General features: G+C 33.4%; 1 protein-coding gene across 2 annotated transcripts; it reads right to left on the minus strand.

The window, feature by feature from the left end:
• Positions 1–14,950: 14,950 nt before the first annotated feature.
• Positions 14,951–16,629, minus strand: LOC143408325 (olfactory receptor 5AC1-like). 2 transcript variants are annotated; one of them, XM_076867928.2, is made up of 2 exons: positions 16,612–16,629; positions 14,951–15,856 (listed from the first exon to the last, which is right to left on the minus strand). In XM_076867928.2, exons 1-2 carry the CDS (start codon positions 16,627–16,629, stop codon positions 14,951–14,953), a joined length of 924 nt encoding a protein of 307 aa, XP_076724043.2. The 2 variants fall into 2 exon arrangements, with proteins under 2 accessions (XP_076724043.2, XP_076724044.2); XM_076867929.2 differs by lacking the exon at positions 16,612–16,629 and having other exon boundaries at positions 14,951–15,883.
• Positions 16,630–19,070: the final 2,441 nt, after the last annotated feature.

The raw sequence follows: 19,070 nt of genomic DNA on the forward strand, positions 1-19,070 counted from the left end.
TTTTTATATGCTTTTATATATTTTCATGCTTCCTGATATACATATTTATCCTGTAATCCTAACCATAACCCACCCCAAATTTTATACTAACCCTGGAATTACACTTATACCTAAACCTAATTTTACATGAAAACATATATAATAATAAGAATAATTATGTGTATTTTTACTTATATATTCAATTATCAATGACATATTTGTATATATCTTATTACATATTCATTATCAAATTTATCCATGCATCCCCAAGTGACAAAAGTTTATTCATATGACTCACATTATACCCTTCCCTATTTCAAATCCTGTATGTTGATATATGTGTTCATACATATTTTCACACATACATTCTTATGACTATTTATGTTTCCCAATGTACATATTTATTCCCTAATCTGGTGCTTACTTCCCTTTTCTTCCCCCAAAGGAATATTGTCTTTCTTAATAATGTATGTCTAGAATTGGGGAAATTCTGGTACAGATAATGTAAAATTTATCCCACCCTTTTCAAAGTGTGGTTTCTTATTACTATGCTATAACCAGGTACTCTTATCTCTCAGTTGGTTTCCTTAGCTCTTATGAAGTGTTCATGTGTGAATAATTGAACCAATTGATGTTGCTGCAGGGAAATGATCACTGAGTTGTATTTGACCAACAACTGCTTTACCTCCTGCATTAGTCGACTTTCCACTGCTGTAACCAGAATACCTGAAAAGAACAACTTAGCAGGGCCAAAATTTGTTTGTGGTTCATGGTTTCAAAGCTTTCAGTCCATAGTTGAACAGCTGATTTTCTCTGCGATAGAAAAGGTAGACCATCATGGCAAAACAGAGAGAGGAGGAAGCTGTTCAGCTCATAGGATGTGGGAAGCAGAGAGAAAAGAGTCAGGAATAAGAGACAGTCCAAGACCATGCCTCCAGTGATCTACTTCTCCAGCCATACACGGCCATACACCATATCTGCCTACAATTACCAACTAGTCCAATTAATTTTTTTAAACCATCAAATGGATTAATACACTGGTTAGGTTACAGTTTTTATAAACTGATCATCTCACTTATGAACATTATTGCATTGGGGATCACACTTTCAAAACATGAACTTTATGAAGACATTTCTAGATACAAACCATAACACCTTCATTCAAATCTCAAGGATCTTTTAATGTCCTTGTTTGAAATCTATAGATCTTATGGAAAAGTGTCTTCAAAAATTTTACCAGTTTTTAAATTCAATTGTTAGGTTTCTTGCTATTTTATCTTTTTATTAATAGCATTAACTGGTAGGGTTTAGAGGGACATTTCTCTACATGCATATGGCATTCAGTTATCAAATTCAGCCACCCTTTTTTTCATTCTCTACCTCTCCCCTTATACAACATTTCTAGCCACCAGAAATTACTACTCTACATCTACATTCATTTCTATACTGTTAAGATTCAACTTTTAAGAGAACATAATGGTACTTATCTTTCTGTGTCTGGCTTATTTCATTGAATATAACATCCTCCAGTTTGATCCATTTTACTGTGAATAATGTAATTCTTTTGTTCTGTATGGTCAAATAATACTTCATTGTGTATATATATTTAACATTTTTTTTCTCTATCCATTCATCTCCTGATTGGTAATTAGGCTGATTCCACGTCTCAGGTATTGTGGATACTGATGAAATAACAAGGGTATGCAGGTGTCTTTTTGGCATGATGACTTCAAAACTTTTGAATATTTACCTGGAAGGTAGATTTATCCTATGGTAGATCTTTTTTTTTTTTTTTTCTGGTTTTGGAGGAAACTCCTTACTGTTTCCATGACTTTACATTCTCATGAGTAGTATATGCATTGTCATTTTAATCGCATCCTTCCAGCATGTTATTTTGTTGTTTTTGATGATATTTTTTGGTAATAAACTTTATAAATGGGGTGAAAAGATCTCTTATTATAGTTTTGCTTGTCATTTTCCTGATAAATAATGATATTGAGCATCTTTTCATATATTTGTAGGCCTTCTGTGTCTATGCAAGATGGCTAATTTTTAGTTGAATTGTTTTATTGTTCATTTCATTCTGGATATTAATCCTCTGTCAGATGACTAATTGGCAAATATTTTCTCCCATTTTGTTTGCTGACTTTTCACTATGTGGATTGTTTCCTTTGCTACGCAGAAGTTCTGAAGTTTGATAAAATCCCATTTGTCAATTTTGCTTCTGTTTTAATGTTTCTGTGTTCATATCCAGAAAATCACTGCCTGCCTCAACATCTTGAAGTGTTTTCCCCATTCAAATAGTATCCTACTTTCAGTTCTTACATTTAAGTGTTTGTTTCATTTTGAATTTGTTTTTAAATAGGGTAAGAGATAACGGTCAAGTTTGAATCTTCTGCATGTAGATATCTAGTGTTCCAGCTCCATTTATTAAAGAGGCTATTTTCTCGTCAATGTATGAAGCCAGAGACTTTGTGGAGAATCGGTTGATTTATATACATATATATAAACATATGTATAGTTTTACATCAGTGTCCCTTTTCTGTTTCATTATTCTATGTGTCTGGTTTTATGCCAGTAGAGTGCTATTTTCATTATTCTGAAGTTAAAAACTACTTTGAAATCAAGATAATTATGATACATCCATCTTTATTCTGTTTGGTCAGAATTGCTTTGGCTCTTTGGTGTCTTTTGTGCTTCATATAAATTTGAGGATTATTATTTCCAGTTTGGGAAGAATGCCATTTTCCCCTTGACAAGCATTTTTATTTATTTTTGCATAATTTCATTATTTTTAAAATTTTTCTTTTTAGATATTCATGACAGTAGAGTGTATTTTGACTATATATATATAACATACAATTTATCTTAACAATCCTCAATATATGGTTTTGGTTATCATGTGCCCTTTTTCATCTCTAATTTTACTTATTTAATTCTTCTTTCTTTTTTACTATTTAGTCTAGCGAAAGGCTGGTCAATTTTGATTATCTTTTCAATAATCATTTCATTGATCTTTCATACTAAACTTTCAGTCTCTATTTCAATTATTTCTGCTCTGATCTTTCTTATTTCTTTCCTTTTACTAACTTTGGGTTTGTTTTGTTTTTTCCTCTTCTGAGTCTTTGAAATGAATCACTGGTTTTGTTGTTGTTGTTGTCTGTTTGTTTTGGTCCTGGGAATTAAACCAGGGGCCCTTTACTACTGAGCTACAGCAGCTCCAAACATGTGTAAAATTTACTTTGAGTCATGGTCTCGGGCTTGCTAAGTTGCTTAAAGCCACACTACATTTTAGAGGCTGTCCTTGAACTTGTACTCCTCCTATTTCAGCCTCCTGGGTTTCTGAGAATACAAGTGTGAGCCACTGCACCCTACACCAACTGTTGTTTATACCCTCAGAAGTACTTCAGGATTACATTGTATTAGACCCCACTGCAATGTCATAACAAATTTAATATTTATTTCAGTGAGGGAGAATGAATACCAAAGGGAAAAATGAGGGTCCCCAGTAAGAAAGTGTTAGTAAGAAATTATAGAATTTGGGGAGTCATTTGGGGAAGAATCCAATGAAGCAGAGGGATAATAATAAAACTGTTAGGAATGCTTTCAAAAAGTAATTAATGGAAAAATTTAAGGGGGAGAATTGAATTACAGTAGAGGGGGTAGAGAGAGAAGAGGGGAGGGGAGGGGGGAGGGGGGATAGTAGAGGATAGGAAAGGCAGCAGAATACAACAGACACCAGAATGGCAATATGTAAATCAATGGTTGTGCAACTGATGTGATTCTGCAATCTGTATATGGGGTAAAAATGGGAGTTCATATCCCACTTGAATCAAAGTGTGAAATATGATATATCAAGAACTATGTAATGTTTTGAACAACCTACAATAAAAATTAATTAAAAAAAAAGGAAAAAAAAGTAATTAATGTCTTTCAAATTCATTTCTCTCAAACCATGCTAAGGGAAGTAAACCAATCCCCAAAAACCAAAGGCTGAATTTCTCTCTGCTAAGTGGATGCTGATCCATAATGGAAGGGGGCATGGGAAAAATGGAGGAATTCTGTTTGGGCAAAGTGGAGGGAAGGGGGAGGAGGAGATATGGGGCCAGGAAAGAGGGTGGGAATGAGATGGACATCATTACCCTAGGTACAAGTATGAGTGGACATATGGTACAACACTACATCGTGTCCAACCAGAGAAATGAAAAGTTGTGCTGCAATCATGTACAATGAATCAAAATGCATTCTGCTGCTATAAATGCCTAATTAAAATCAATCAATCAATAAATTTTTTTAAAAAATTATTTCTCTCACTACCTGTGTTCAGACCCTCATTATCTCTTGCCTTGACCATTACATTACCAGAAAACTGATCTTCTTAAATGCAACTTTATATCCAACCATTTTTTTTCTCACTACTATCAAATCTTTTTTCCCAAATCATAAGTAGTGTCATGCTCTCTCTGTCTCTCTCCATTTTACGATCTTTAATGTCTCCATTTATCGATATATTTTATTGTAAAAAACCTAAAATCTAGCCTCCAGGTTCTTGAAAATTCTGAATCTTAACATGACCATCTTAATTCATACCAATTCTACCAGTTCCCATATATGATCTATGCCCAATAATTCATTCAATAAATATTTATTAAAAATATTGTATACATTCACTAAGCCACATCATTTCCCTTAAGTTTAAAATTATATGACATTAGTATACTTGTCAAATGTTGGTCACCCCACTAAACTCAAAGTTCAGTGTCTGCAGGATTCATTACTATTCATTACTATTGCTCCCCACTTTATTCCCAGGACATAGCAGAATATCCTGGCTATTAACATACATACATGCCTATGTGACTTTTGTTCCTTAGATTTATATAATGGGGGTAGACTTTGATTGAGTACCTTAATTTGAGGTTATTAGGCCAGAAGACTTGTCTACCTTTATCTAGATTTCCAAGTAAGTACCCAGACAGACAGATTTCAGGCAGAAATCTATCACAGGTCAAACAAAGCAGCTTGTCAAACATGCAGATTATTTTGATTTGTTGTTAGTTTCTGAGTCACAGTTAGTAACGTTATTGGTGGAAGAGCAAACTCAGAAGGCTGCTATTTACAAATAATCAGTGAAACAAAATTTGTACAATTCAGCATATTTAGAGAGCAGTACAAATGGAGTTCTATAAATCATATGTTCCTTATTCAATTATATGCTGCAAATATTCTGAGGACTCCACGTTTCCTTGTGGATTTGCCTCCCTGTTTCTGGAAGGTGGAGGCAGAATTCAACAATATATCTCTGTCTTTCACAAACTTAACTGGAAGCCATTAATGACTGGCATAATAACAACAACAACACCAAAAAAAAAATACTCATTTCCTCATTTCAATAAGCTTAATTGAAGCAACCTCTACTCCTTTGAAAGAATTTCTTTTCAACTTAGATGTCCTCCAGATGAGGACAATCAGGCCGAGATTCCCCATCTCGAGATTCCTCATTCCCCATGATTAGGTAGAACACCAAGAACATCAGGATCAAAGGGATTTGCCACTCTGGAGGATGTGGGGATCCTGTGAGAACAAACTCTGTCAGCACTGTTGCATTTTCCATTCCCATGACCTCACTGGGTATCATCTGAAAAGAAATTCAATAGATGCAAAAAGAACGTACTTGAAGTATTTGTAAAGTGAAAATATCTGATGTGATTTGAAATAGTATCCTACATTTATAAGCCTGCCCTTTCATTTATTTACCATGCGACGATTTACAGAAACCACTTGGATGGAATTGAAGGAATGAGAAAAAGAAATTATCTCAGTTCAGTTAATATTCAAAAAATAAAGATATTTAGAAAAAAAAAGGAAACATTCTAAGTGTGTGCTAAATGTATATAGATAGACACTGTGGAGTGTGCTGGGAAAATCCCAATTCTCACACATGTATGCAAGGTCTAGGAAAATAATCATTGTAAGTTTGGGACTAGAAAATACCTTCAAAACCATGTGGAAAACATTAAATTGTTCACCAGACTATACTCATACACTAAAAATTTATAGATTACCAGTGGCATGTATGTTGCATTTTAAATGATTATTCTGAATGAAAATAGGCTACAAAGAGAACAAACTGGAGTCTGAGATATTGCTTAAGAAGTTCTATTTTCCAGAGATGCCAATTAGATTACTTATCAGAATTATCTGGTGAGATTCATTATCAAAACATGGACTGTGAGCAACTACAGTACATTTGGAAATTTTAGCTCAAACTGAGGTCTAGGAATGCATATGTTTCAAGTAGTGTTCAACTGGTTCACATTGCAAGGAAAGAGGCTCATCCACATGTTGTAAGATTTTGATGAAGAGCAGAGGTAAATTAATTCAAAAAATAAATTCTGACTATGCAAGCAATTCATATTATTCTAAGACATATTAGATATGAAGAAGTGACTTAAACTGAGATTGAGAGATCAGATTCTTTGGCAGATATGTGGAAGAAACAGCCACTGAAAATTTAGGTGACATGTAATTAGTAGTACTGCAATTTTATTGTTAAAAAATAGATAAAGGTGTAATTGGGGTAATGGTGTACTTATGAGTGTCTTACACCTTGAAGAGAGTGCCAAATATGAAAGTGGAGAGAGAATAAATAAACCCGAAAAAGTTAAATCAATTGGGTTTTAAAATATGCATGTGTCACTTATGAGATTGACCAGGATTGATAAACTTTTGTATCCCATAAATTTTGGTGAAGGACTGGTACTCTGTCCCCCTAAATGAAGAAACTTACATTTCCCAAACTGTTGCTCTTAGAATAAGAGGCTTTTTCCAGGTTTGGCCTGTCAAATCAACCCACAATTCATTTGGAATTTGAAGAGTGAGAAACAAAAGAAGAGGGACCAAAGAACATTTTGCAGCTGCAGGAAAAGAGATTAAGACTCCAACAAATGTGTTCATTACTCAACAATGGAATTGATAGCATGAGCCATGACATTCAAATGATCAACAGCAGCAACAGAAGGTTTCATTGAGCTAGTATAGGGAAATGATTTTGGATTGGCTGGCTGCATTGCCTCATCCTGTTTCTACTTATTTTTACAGTTCATTCCTCCAATCTCCCTATGTTTTCTATGTTAGAGACAATATCTATTCAGTAAACTCATTTTGTGTTATACCCACAAGTCCTAGCTCAAACAAGAAAGAGACCAGGGAGAAACATCTAAAAAGTACTGAGCAGAGTGATCAGGGAAGCAGTAGGAAAACTGAAAAATTGAATGACTTGACCTGAACATAAAGAGAGAAAGTGTGTGGAAAAAGTGTGGAGAAAGTGAAGTAAAGTGCCAAATGTCAACACAAAAGTTCCAGTGAGACATGGAGTAAACAGAGATTGCTGAAAATGAAAGATCTGTAATGGTTTTAGTGAGATGACTAAACTTGGGTATATATACCCAAATAGCTAGAGAAAGGTCAAAAGTTTTGGGGAAGCAGGTAGCACTGCAGCAAGCACTCACACTTAGATGGCATTTCTCTATTGCCATGGTCAACTATAAAATGCTTTTGTAAAAAATTAGTAAAAGTATTCCAGAGTAAGTATAACAGAGAAAGGCAGGGAGAGGAGAAAAAGAACAGATATTTTGAGCTTTGAAAAGAAAGAAAAACGGGGAAAAAATAGGAAGAGAATGCAAAGTATGTTCATAGACAAGTGTCAAAACAATAAGCCAAGGAAAGAAGAGGAAAGCCTCAGGACTCAGAGGGTTTAGAATATGTATGTGTCTTAACCTTGCATTCCAAAGATGTGAATTCTTTCTGTTTCTCAAAATTTGAAATTTAATTTCCTTGGCAATTTGTGTATGAAAGAGAGATTCAACTTTAAATTTTATTTGCAAGATTTCTGTTGTACATGAATATACTAACACTGTCTGAAAGTCTTTTCCATATTTAAATCTGCCTTTTCTTTGTTATTACAGTGATTAGAACAAACTTACACTAGAAATGTTGTTGGTTTTGTTAATACAAATGTCAAAATGGGTGTAAGGAAGTCAAAGGAGAAAATTATTGTTTTCAAGTCTTAAATATTTGTGGAAAAGTGTGCTGAACTGAAAGTGTGTGAACTGAAACAGCCAAGTGGAACAACCTTCCAATACCCTACCAAGCTTAAAAGTTATCTGAGTAGCCAGTTTGTCTTTGACAAGGACATTTCAAAGGATTTGCAACGTTTATAACCACCCTAATCTGTACCAGTTTCCAAAGAGCTGTACTCATTTCATCTTGCTTACCTTCAAATAGTGTCGCAGCTATACATATGTCCTTTCTCCTTATAAAGTTATTAAAGATCTTGTTCCTTTGCCTCCAGTGGAACAGTGGATTGTTGTTTTTATTTTTGTTTTGTTTTGTTTTATTTAGTTGTACATGATAGTAGAATGCATTTATGCACTTTGATATATCATACATAAATGGGGTATAACTTCTCATTTTTCTGATTTTACATGTTGTAGAATTACATTGGTCATGCAGTTATATATGTACATAAGGTGATAATGTGTTTCATTCTACTATCCTTCCTATCAGCTGTTCCCTCCCATCCCTTCACTCTCCTCTACCTAATCTAAAAGTAATTGATCTTGCAACTCCTGCTGTGGAAATCTGCTCTGAAGAAAATCTCTACTTATATTTTAGCCTTCTTTGTGATTTTTTTTTTTTTTACTTAACAGCTTTACTTGAAAGTGCTTTCATTTCCAATAAATAAAATTAGTTTTCTTTTAGCAAATAATATTGGGCGAAGACATTAAGCAGAAACAAGCTGTATAAGTAACTAACACCAATAATTTCAGCAATTAAATATATTTGTGGGGGGCTGGGGATGTGGCTGGGGATGTGGCTCAAGCGGTAGCGCTCGCCTGGCATGCGTGTGGCCTGGGTTCGATCCTCAGCACCACATACAAACAAAGATGTGTCCGCCAAAAACTGAAAATAAATATTAAAAATTCTCTCTCTTAAATATATGTATATATATAATTTGTGGGGAGACAGGGATTGAACTCAGGGGTACTTGATCACTGAGCCACATCTCCAGGCCTGTTTTCTATTTTACTTACAGACAGGTTCTCACTCAGTTGCTTAGCACCTTGCTTTTGTTGAACCTGGCTTTAAACTTGCCATTCTTCTGCCTCAGCCTCCTGAGCCACTGGGATTACAGGTGTGCACCACCATACCTGGCAATTAAATGTATTTTAATTTGATGTAGGCTTTAATATAATCTCAAAACACAAAATACGTGAAAATTCTCAAGTTTTGTTTGTGCATATTTTTGAAGTAATTCATGCTGGAAAGAGTACTGAAGGGATAATTTATGCATTTTTTTCCTATGAATATGTGTGTGTATTAGATACATATATAATGTACATAATTATGAAATATATATGTGTGTATTCATATGTATATTAAATAAAAATATTTTGAAAGTCAGTGAAAGAATAGAGAAACTAATATTTGATAACTGAATATTTCAATCAGAATATATATTTAATTACAGAGTGAATCTAGTTATAAAAGTCAAGAGAGGTAATTTATATAAGAAATAATACGATCGACTTTTGAAGCTCAGTTTTAAATTAAATTTCTGGTCTATGTATCTCATCAAGTCATTATGGTTACGTTATGAAGGTAATAAGCTAGTCATTTTGCTTATCCAGACTTTAGTCATGAAAATGTCATACACAGATTATTCAATTACAATTTTTCATTTCCATTTGTCCATCTGAGCATCTTGAAAACCCAATCATAAATTATATTAAATTGAGCAAAATTTTTAACTTTCCTCATAATAAACAATGAATCCTATAGAAATTATTTATCTCATACCCATGCCTTGAAAGACGTTGTAGAGATCATTTAAACTTTTTAAGCTTTATAAGATTTTTTAAAAATGCAATTAAGGGGAATTGCACAGAAGATGGAAGGAGATCCTCATTGTTATACAAAATACATGTATGATGATGTGAGGGGGAAGGAAAAAAAAAGAGAGAAATGTGTCACATTAGATTGGGTAGAGAGAGGTGATTGGAGGGGAGGGGAGGGAAGGGGGGATAGGAAGGGCAGCAGAATAAAATAGACCCTAGTGTTGCTGTATGTATATATGTGGCCGTATAAGCAATGGGATTCTGCAACCTGTACACTTGGAAAAATGAGAAATTATACCCCATTTGATTCAAATGTATTATATGTCAAGATCATTGCACTGTCATGAGCAACTAATAAAAAAGAATTATGCTGTATAAAAAATGCAATTATAATACAGGAGTGACGAAAAAATAGGGATAGAAATTGCTCACACAGATTCATTTTGGAGGTTTAATTTCCCAAACTGAGGAATAGCATGTATATAAATTTGCCTTCAGCCAATTATAGGACTAGGTGCTTTTGCCAAAGGGAGGAGTGGTGAACTAAGTCCCTCAAGCAAGTCAGTAGATTCCCATTAGGACAATGTGAGAATTTTCTAATGGGCATTTTCTATTTGGACACTACAGAGAAGTTTATTTTTCCCACTGGATGTTTCAAACTTTGGGATCATAAATATTAAGTTATATTGGCAGTTCTAATTTTAACAATGGGGATTATAATATATGCCACTTTTTGTACCACAGTTGACAATTCTGACAGGATTTAGCAGACATTCATTTATAAATAAAATGTATTGTTCTGAATGTTTGATTCATCTGATCTAAAAATTCTGTTGTCATTCTGATGGGTTTGTCCTTCTAAGTAACTTTGGGTTTCTCTCTTGCAGCACTTAGTATCCCTTCTTTGCTTTGAATTTTGACATTTTAACTATGTCACTTAGAGGTTCTTTACTGCTCATGTCTATTTGTCGACTTGGGAAATTTTCTGATTTAATTTCAGTAAATAGATTTGTTTTATGACATTGGTCTATATCTATATTCCTTGTTCAAGACTTATGAGTCTTAAGTTTAGTCTTTTACTATTGTCCAAGAACTCTTGCATATTGTGTTATTAATTGTTGTTGTTTTTTCTATATTTTGGTCTAAATATTCTAGTACATCCACCTTGTCTCCAGACTGAAATTCTGTCTTCTTTTTGATCCAGTCTATTGCTTATGCCTTCCATCTAGGTTTTTATTTAACTTTATGATGTTTTTATTTCCCAGGCTTCCTTTTGGTTCTTTTTCAAAATCTCTCCATATTTATACTTCTCCTTCATACCTTGTATTGCCTTCCTTAATTTGTTCAGTTGTTTTTTCTTTGACCTCTTGGAATTGATTAATATTTTTATAATTATTCCTTTGAATACCTTCTTCAGTATTTCATCCTATGCAACATATTTGGAGCACATTGCTAACAAATTATAAAATTTAGGAGGAATCAGATTTCTTGGTTTGTCATATTAAGTTGGTATTCTATGTTGAAATTTCTGTTTCTCCTTCACTTTTATTCAAGGGCCTATTTAGAACACACCCTGTGTTGATGATGTATCCTACTTTATTGGATTATTGCAAAATGTTGACTATATTTCCAAGTGGGTTTCATGGTACAGTTTCCTTCTTATTTCTTGGGTGATGTTTAGTGTGTTTTGACAGTGGATGCTATGTCAGAACCTGATTTTCCCATATTCTCTGTATGTTTTATAGACTTGGGGATCTCCTTTTTTGCTCTTCTTTTTAGTTATGGATGACTATTGAGTCTATTTTGACATATGTGTACAAACAAGGAGTATATCTTATTTCAATTAGGACGCCTATCTTGTGGATGAACACAATGTTGAGATTCACTGTGGTTTATTCATATGTGTATATAGGAAAATTATGTCAGATTTATTTCACTGTTTTTCTATCCCTATCCCTATCCCCCATTATTTTCCTTTACCTCAAATCATGCTAATTTGAGCCCAGTGAAATCCAGTTCAAAACTATGCACTTCAGAAATGTAATATAATAAATTTGTGATGTTTAAGTCAATAAATAGTTGATAATTTATAATAGTAGCAACAGAAAACACACTACCTTATATCTGTCTAATTTGCCTCTTCCAATTCAAAATCTCCAAAGTGAAATTAAAACGCACAGCCCTGTTCCTCCCAACTACTGCCATCTTATCTTCCCATCATAATCTCTCTACCACCAGAGGTAAACATTTCCCACCAATGCTATAGTATCAGATCCTGTAGTTGAATACCATGTGTTTTACTAAAAATGCTTATGGGACACCAAAATGCTATCAATTTAAAGAAGCAAGATTTCTAGAGACAGTTTATTTCAGTCACTGTAACAATAAAGATTAAGAAACTTGAAAATTTTTATTGTGTATATTTGATTTTTACCACATGATGTTTTGATATACATGTATGTAGTGATGTGATTGATCAAGTCAAGCAAATTAGCACTCAATCATATTCATAGAGTTACTTTTTTGTATCTGTTGGTAGTAAGAACACTTAAAACCTACTCTATGGGGCATATTACTAGTATTTAATTAAATATTTTTAATCACTAAATTATAATTTTCATGTTGTGCTCATATTAAAGATAAAGCAATTTTTAAATTTGGTAATACTAGTTTAAAACACAATTTTCTAGCAACAGTTTAAATTAGATTTCTCTTTTGTACTCAAATTCCTTGGAGGAAAAACAAAACAAAACTGCATTTTGCATAGAAGAAAAAGACAAGATTCCTTTGGTTGGCAACTTTTAATTAATTCCAAAGAAAAGACAATCACCCTCATAAAAATCTCTGACCCTTTCCCTTTATTTCATGTTCAGCCTTTGTTGGATACTTCTTCTTTCCTCTCTGACTTTTTAATATAGATAGTTTGAAAATTTTTTCTTCTTAATTGAGGCATTATAAGTTTACATAATATTGGGATTTAACAGCTATGCACATGTATCTCAGTTATTTTCTGCCTTTTTTGTTCCTTCTTCTTGTTTTCTTTTCATCCACCTGAAATTCCCATTCTACTTGATTTTTCTCTCTTCTCTCTTTTTAAACTTTTATAGAAATGGTCTACAGGAAAATATATTCTCATAAAGATAAAAATGCCAACTGTTCTCTAATCACTTAGAATGAGTGATTCATTTTCTTCATTGTTGTTCTACTTGCTTCCTATGCACTTAAAAAAAAAAAAAGGTTACATTCTGGGCACTGTGATGCATTCCTGTAATCCCAGCAGCTCCAGAGGCTGAAACCAGAGGATGATAAGTTCAAAGCCAGCCTCAGCAAATGTGAGGCAGGAAGCAACTCAGTGAGACCCTGTCTCTAAATAAATACAAAATAGGGCTGGGGATGTGGCTCCGTAAGGCCCCTGAGTTCAATCCCCCGTACCCTAAATGAATAAATATATAAAATTATTACATGCTTTTTAAAGGGACAGTCAATTTCAGTCAAATTTTGTTTAACTACCTCTATGCCTCATATTGTTAACTCTTCCTTTGTGCAAAGTATTCATGTCATCTTTGCTTTTATATATGCTGGTGATAACTACTTGTTTCTTTTCCACTAGCAAAATTCTAATCAGATAATTGATTATTGAATTTTCCAATAGAAAATATGAGCTCCATTATTGAGACTAGAGGTTATCAATATAATAACAACAACAATAAATTTTACAATATAGGTATTTACATATCACTATTTAGAAATCCAATCTAAATAACACCATAAGAAATCTCTTTTCTTTCCTGAGTGATTATTTATTATATTATACTGCTCATACTCAAATAGAACATCTGAACATGTGAATATCATGCTAAAAATTCCTCACAATTTTCCTCTAATAGTAAACAATGAAGTCCCCAAACTAGCTTTTTAAACCCTGTGTAATCTTACTTGCCTCCCTGGTCAATTGTATCCCCTCCCTGCCTCACTTTTTGCAGGTCAATCACATTTACAACTTTTATTTATCCACAATCCAGATTACAATATCACTTTCATCCACAGGCATCACCAAGTTAGAAATAAAGACTCCTAAACCCTAGCCCATAACTACTGAAACAGAATCTGCATTTAAAAAAGATCTCCAGGAAATTTATAGGTATTGAAGTTTTTGAAGCAGAGTTATGTGCTGCCTCCCATTGTCTTTCTTCTTCTTTGGTCCTCACTCTAACCTACCCTATTACAATTTCTCAGCAGATTTCTGCTAAAACTGGTAGAGCTATGTTTATGTCTGGAGACTGAGGTACAGTCTCACGTACACAACTTTATTTGGGGTCAATTTCTGAAGGAAATGTAGACATTTGGTCTACATTAGCAAATTCAAAAAACTGAATTCAGGAACAGATTTCTAAGCAAGTTTACTAAGTAAAATACAGGTAGTAGTATTGAAAGAACTCAAACCTATTTATATGAATAATGTCAAATATAACTAAATTACCTTAAATATCTTAGTTATTTTTATATATTTTAATGAATGTCATAAAATACAAGTTACTTTTCAATATCATATTTAAATTACATAAAATTATTCATTCTAAATTATTCAAAGGGATATTTTTTTGCTGTCTTTACTCAACAAATTTACTTATGTATTGTCTTTGCAATGACAATGATCTATTAAGTAAGAACTGGAAAAATACTTTTGTTCAAGAATTAGGAGAGCATAAATACTCTATAAATGAAGGATTTACACAGGCTGAGTCTTAAAAGAATGTTAAGTTCAAGAGAGTATCAAATATGTATATCTAGAAACAAAAGAGTTCATTCATCTTACAAAGACTTTGTAATGCAGTGATCTCAGTTTCATTTTGAGTGTGGATTTAAAACAACCACATTTCAGATCTACTCTTAAAGTACAATGATCATAATGGTTTATAATTAAGACAAATATATCTAGCCCAAATTTTTCATTCATTCATTGAACAATACATTTTAAGTTCTTACTGTGAGCCAAAAAATTACAATATATTGGGATTTATTTTTAAAAAATTGTAAAATAGAAAGAATACGGAAAGTTTCCTGAACAACATTTATTTCTTCATCACTTTTCTCAATGCACCTAAAACTTCCTTGTTTCTCAAGCTATAAATGAAAGGATTTAGCAGGGGAATTATAATGGTGTAGAACAGTGAATACATTTTATTTTGATATTTATCTGGACCTGACCCAGGGCGCACATACATGAAGAAGAGAGTGCCATAGAACAAAGACACAGAGAGCAGATGGGCCCCACAGGTGGAAAAGGCTTTGCTTCTGCCCCTCTCAGACTTCTTTTTCAGGATGGCAAAGAGGACTCGGGCATAAGAGACTATGATACTCAGAAGGGAAAACTCTTGTATGGAAGTGGCGAATATAAAAATCACTAATGCATTAAGAGATGGGTCAGTGCAAGAAATTGTAAACAGTGGCAAGATTTCACAGTAGAAATGGTCTATTATGTTGGACCTACAGAAAGTCAATCTATGTAATAATCCTACATGAATTATGGGGTGCAGAAAACCAATTACATATGACATACTTATCAGCCAAGTGCAGAGTCTGTTCGACATCACCACTGGGTAAAGCAAGGGATTGCATATGGCTACATAGCGATCATAGGCCATCACTGACAGGAGAAAAATTTCTGTGGTTGCACTGTAACAAAAAAAATAAAACTGGATGGAGCACTCAACCAAGGATATCTTATGATTCTTCGATAAAAAGTTGATAAACATCTTGGGGGTCACAGTGGATGAAGCACACGCATCAGCCATGGCTAAACTACTGAGGAATAAGTACATAGGGGTGTGAAGGTGGGGGTCCTTCCAGATGAGAGCAATCAGGCCAAGGTTGCTCACCATGGTGATGAGGTAGATCACAAGGAACACCAGGAACAGGGGCACCTGCAGCCCTGGACGGTCTGTAAGTCCTGTGAGAACAAACTCAGTCACCTGTGTCTCATTTGTCTCCATCATATCTACTCAGGCTAATCACTGCAATGAGAGAGGTTAAAAACATTAATCAAGCCTTATACAAAATGATATGGAGTACAAGTGGAATTACTTTGTTTCCACTATAATTTGCTCATGAAGATGAGTGCAATGAAATATAAAGATACAGTGCTTCAGCTTTTAAAATACTATTTTAAATAAATTTCATATATTTAATTGTGAAGTAAGGTTTTTAAAATGCATATAGTTACTTAAACAATTGTGGAAAAAGCTATAAACACTAAGGGATTTGGACTGAAAACTTGTCATTCACAAATACCTTAAGATTGAATGTATTAAGGAGAAAATGTTTTATGGAATTAAAAAAACAGTTATGAAATTAAAAAAAAAAAAAAAACAGTTGCTGGGCACAGTGGCACATGCCTGTAATCCCAGCCAGGCTTGGCAACAGTGAGGCCGTAAACAACTCCGTGAAATCCTATATCTAAATAAAATACAAAAAAGGGTTGGACGTGTGGCTTAGTGAGTGCCCCTTAGTTCATTCCCAGTACCCCTCCCCCAAAAAAAGAGAAAATAAAAAAGACAACTTACATTTTATGTTAAAACCTATGAAAATAAGACTCTGGTTCAAAGTGTAAATATTATCTCTCTTTCCAGGAATTCTTTCATGTCCTTCTAATCAATAAAACAAAGGTTCTCCTTTGATAATAAGGATATTTCATTTTTTCCTCCAAGACATGAATGAGCCAAACAATAGACACTGAGTTTTCTATTTTCATGTTTTTCAGTCTGTTAACCTTATGTTACTTGATTATTTGTTCCCCAAAAACCATCCCAGAGGGTTAATTAAACCATATAAATTAACCTTATAAATTCCTCAAAACTTGCCATATTCCTAACACAATTTTTAGTAGTTTTCTCCAAATACCTTCATAGGTGAAATCAATTACTTACTCATTTGGTTAACAAATATCTATTTAGTAGTTTTAAGTTAGAGCACTGTCATTCTTGGATCAGGCACACAGACTTGTAACTCTGGTGTTAACCTTGCAATGCTAAAATAAGTCCTATTTAAAAAAATACGAAAAATAAAAACACTAGCCAATTCATTTGTAGACTTTGGATCCTTCTATGAGTATCATTAAAGATATCAATGTAGATAGTAATCAGCCCTTTACTAAGAATGTCTTAATATTTCAAGGGAACAAAATGCTAAAGCAATTGTAAGAATTTTTTATTCCCTCTTTTTTTGACATTGCGAATGAGACTATAACATTCAAAATAGAGTGAAGTATTTCAGAAGACACCCTAGTAGAAAGAACAGCCATCTTTTCCAATCTAAATGTCAAAATTATAACTTTTATTTAAATACCAAATCAAAAAGGAGAAAAGATTAAACCAAAATGATTAAAACAAAGGACAATAATGAACATAATGATAGAAAAGGCAGAAAAAAACACAAAAGCTGAAATATAACCATAAGTTAAATAAATGAGGGAAGTAAATGAGAAGAAAAGGTCCCATAGAAGCCCTGGGGTGGGGAGGTGGGGAATCTAAGTCAACAATACCAAGGGCTTTTTTATTGTTGTCATTTTGCTTTTTGTACTGGGGGATTGAGCCCAGGATGTTTAACCACTGAGATATACCCGTAACCTCCCCCCACAACACATATTTTTTTTTAAATATTTTGAGACAGATTCTCACTAAATTGCCCATGCTGTGCTTAAACTTGCAATTCTCAAACCTCCTGCCTCAGCCTCCAGAGTAGCTGAGATTACAAAATATACATTTTCTTAATGAAAAATTATACATGATTCTGGAAATATATGTTTTATATGCCCAATCTCTGTCTTGATGATCTAAAAAGGAGCAACCTATTTAAAAAATAGCAAGTCTAAGTTGATAACTATTTAAGAGAGTATTTACAATGCTTAGATTCACAACTCCCAGGTTCTTAGGACAGATCCAACCAAAGTGTGTAATACTGAAAAATATTTTCACTTCTATGGCTTAGTCACCAGCTCTGTACAAATGTAGCCTAACACTTCATTCCTTGAGTTTGTGATTGCATAAAACTAATGTCTTAAAGGACCCTCCTTGTAACTCAAAAAGGCACAAAAAGAAGGTAGCTGAAAACCCAGTTCTGAGAATAATACTCTCAGAATAGTAAAAACATACAAAAGTGAGTTATTTCATACAGAAAAGTACCTGCCCCCTTCCCATCCTTAGGAAGAGGACCTATTCTGTGGAAACCAGTTCTTCATAGTCAATGGGAGTACAACAAGAAATTTCATTGGAGATTTTTATTAGTAAAATGTACTAACAGAGGAGCCAGGAATGTTTGCAGTGATCATGGAGAAAATGTGCTTCTCTTAAATCTTCAGCAGTATTAGATTATCCTTATTTTATATCTAAGAAGAATACAATGATGATGTTTGCTGCAGATGTGGCAAATTCTTCCTTTCTGCATATTTCTAGGATATCTAGAAACAAGAGCCTATGAGGAGGAAAATATAGACCCCTTTCCTTTTATACCAAAAATCCTTGCCATCACCAGTTTCTAGAAAATCTTCATTCTGTGAGGTTTCTAAAGCTAAATTCAGAGTGAAATTCATTTTTAAAGACAAAAATAAAATAATCAGTGTTTCATTATTTAACTTACTATTATCATGAACAATGTCAACAAAAATTTTAAAAATTTTAGGTTTTGAGTCTCAATTTCAACTCCAACCTGGCTTTAAGGTTTGCATCTGGAATTCCGGATTTTCCAAAGTTCTTTTCTACCCATCATTTGTGAGAATGTGATTCTTCATTGCTATTAAGTAAACAATATAAAATAGTGTTTAAACATACAGATTCAGAAACTCAACCACAAATTCAAATTTTCATTACACAAATATATAGCTGTGTTTTTATCAGGATTCAGAAGAATTTGATTAAAATATTTATTTAGTATTTGAGTTCAGAGCTGTTCTCTGTTCCATGTGATAGGTAAATTATTTGGAATAGTTTTTAATTTAATATTTTAATAGTTCATTAGAAACCACTGAGGCTGAAATGATATAACTTTAAAAGAAATAAAGTGACAATGAATAAAGCATTTTACACTCACCCAATTCCAACAAGAAGATACATGAATTCGAGAAGATTTAAATTTTCATGAAGAACTCTTAAGGTTCAAGAACAAAGATATCAAATATAATTGCTCCTCCCACATTTA

This window comes from Callospermophilus lateralis, chromosome 10 (genome assembly GCF_048772815.1).
Source record: "Callospermophilus lateralis isolate mCalLat2 chromosome 10, mCalLat2.hap1, whole genome shotgun sequence".
NCBI classification, from domain to species: Eukaryota; Metazoa; Chordata; class Mammalia; order Rodentia; family Sciuridae; genus Callospermophilus; species Callospermophilus lateralis.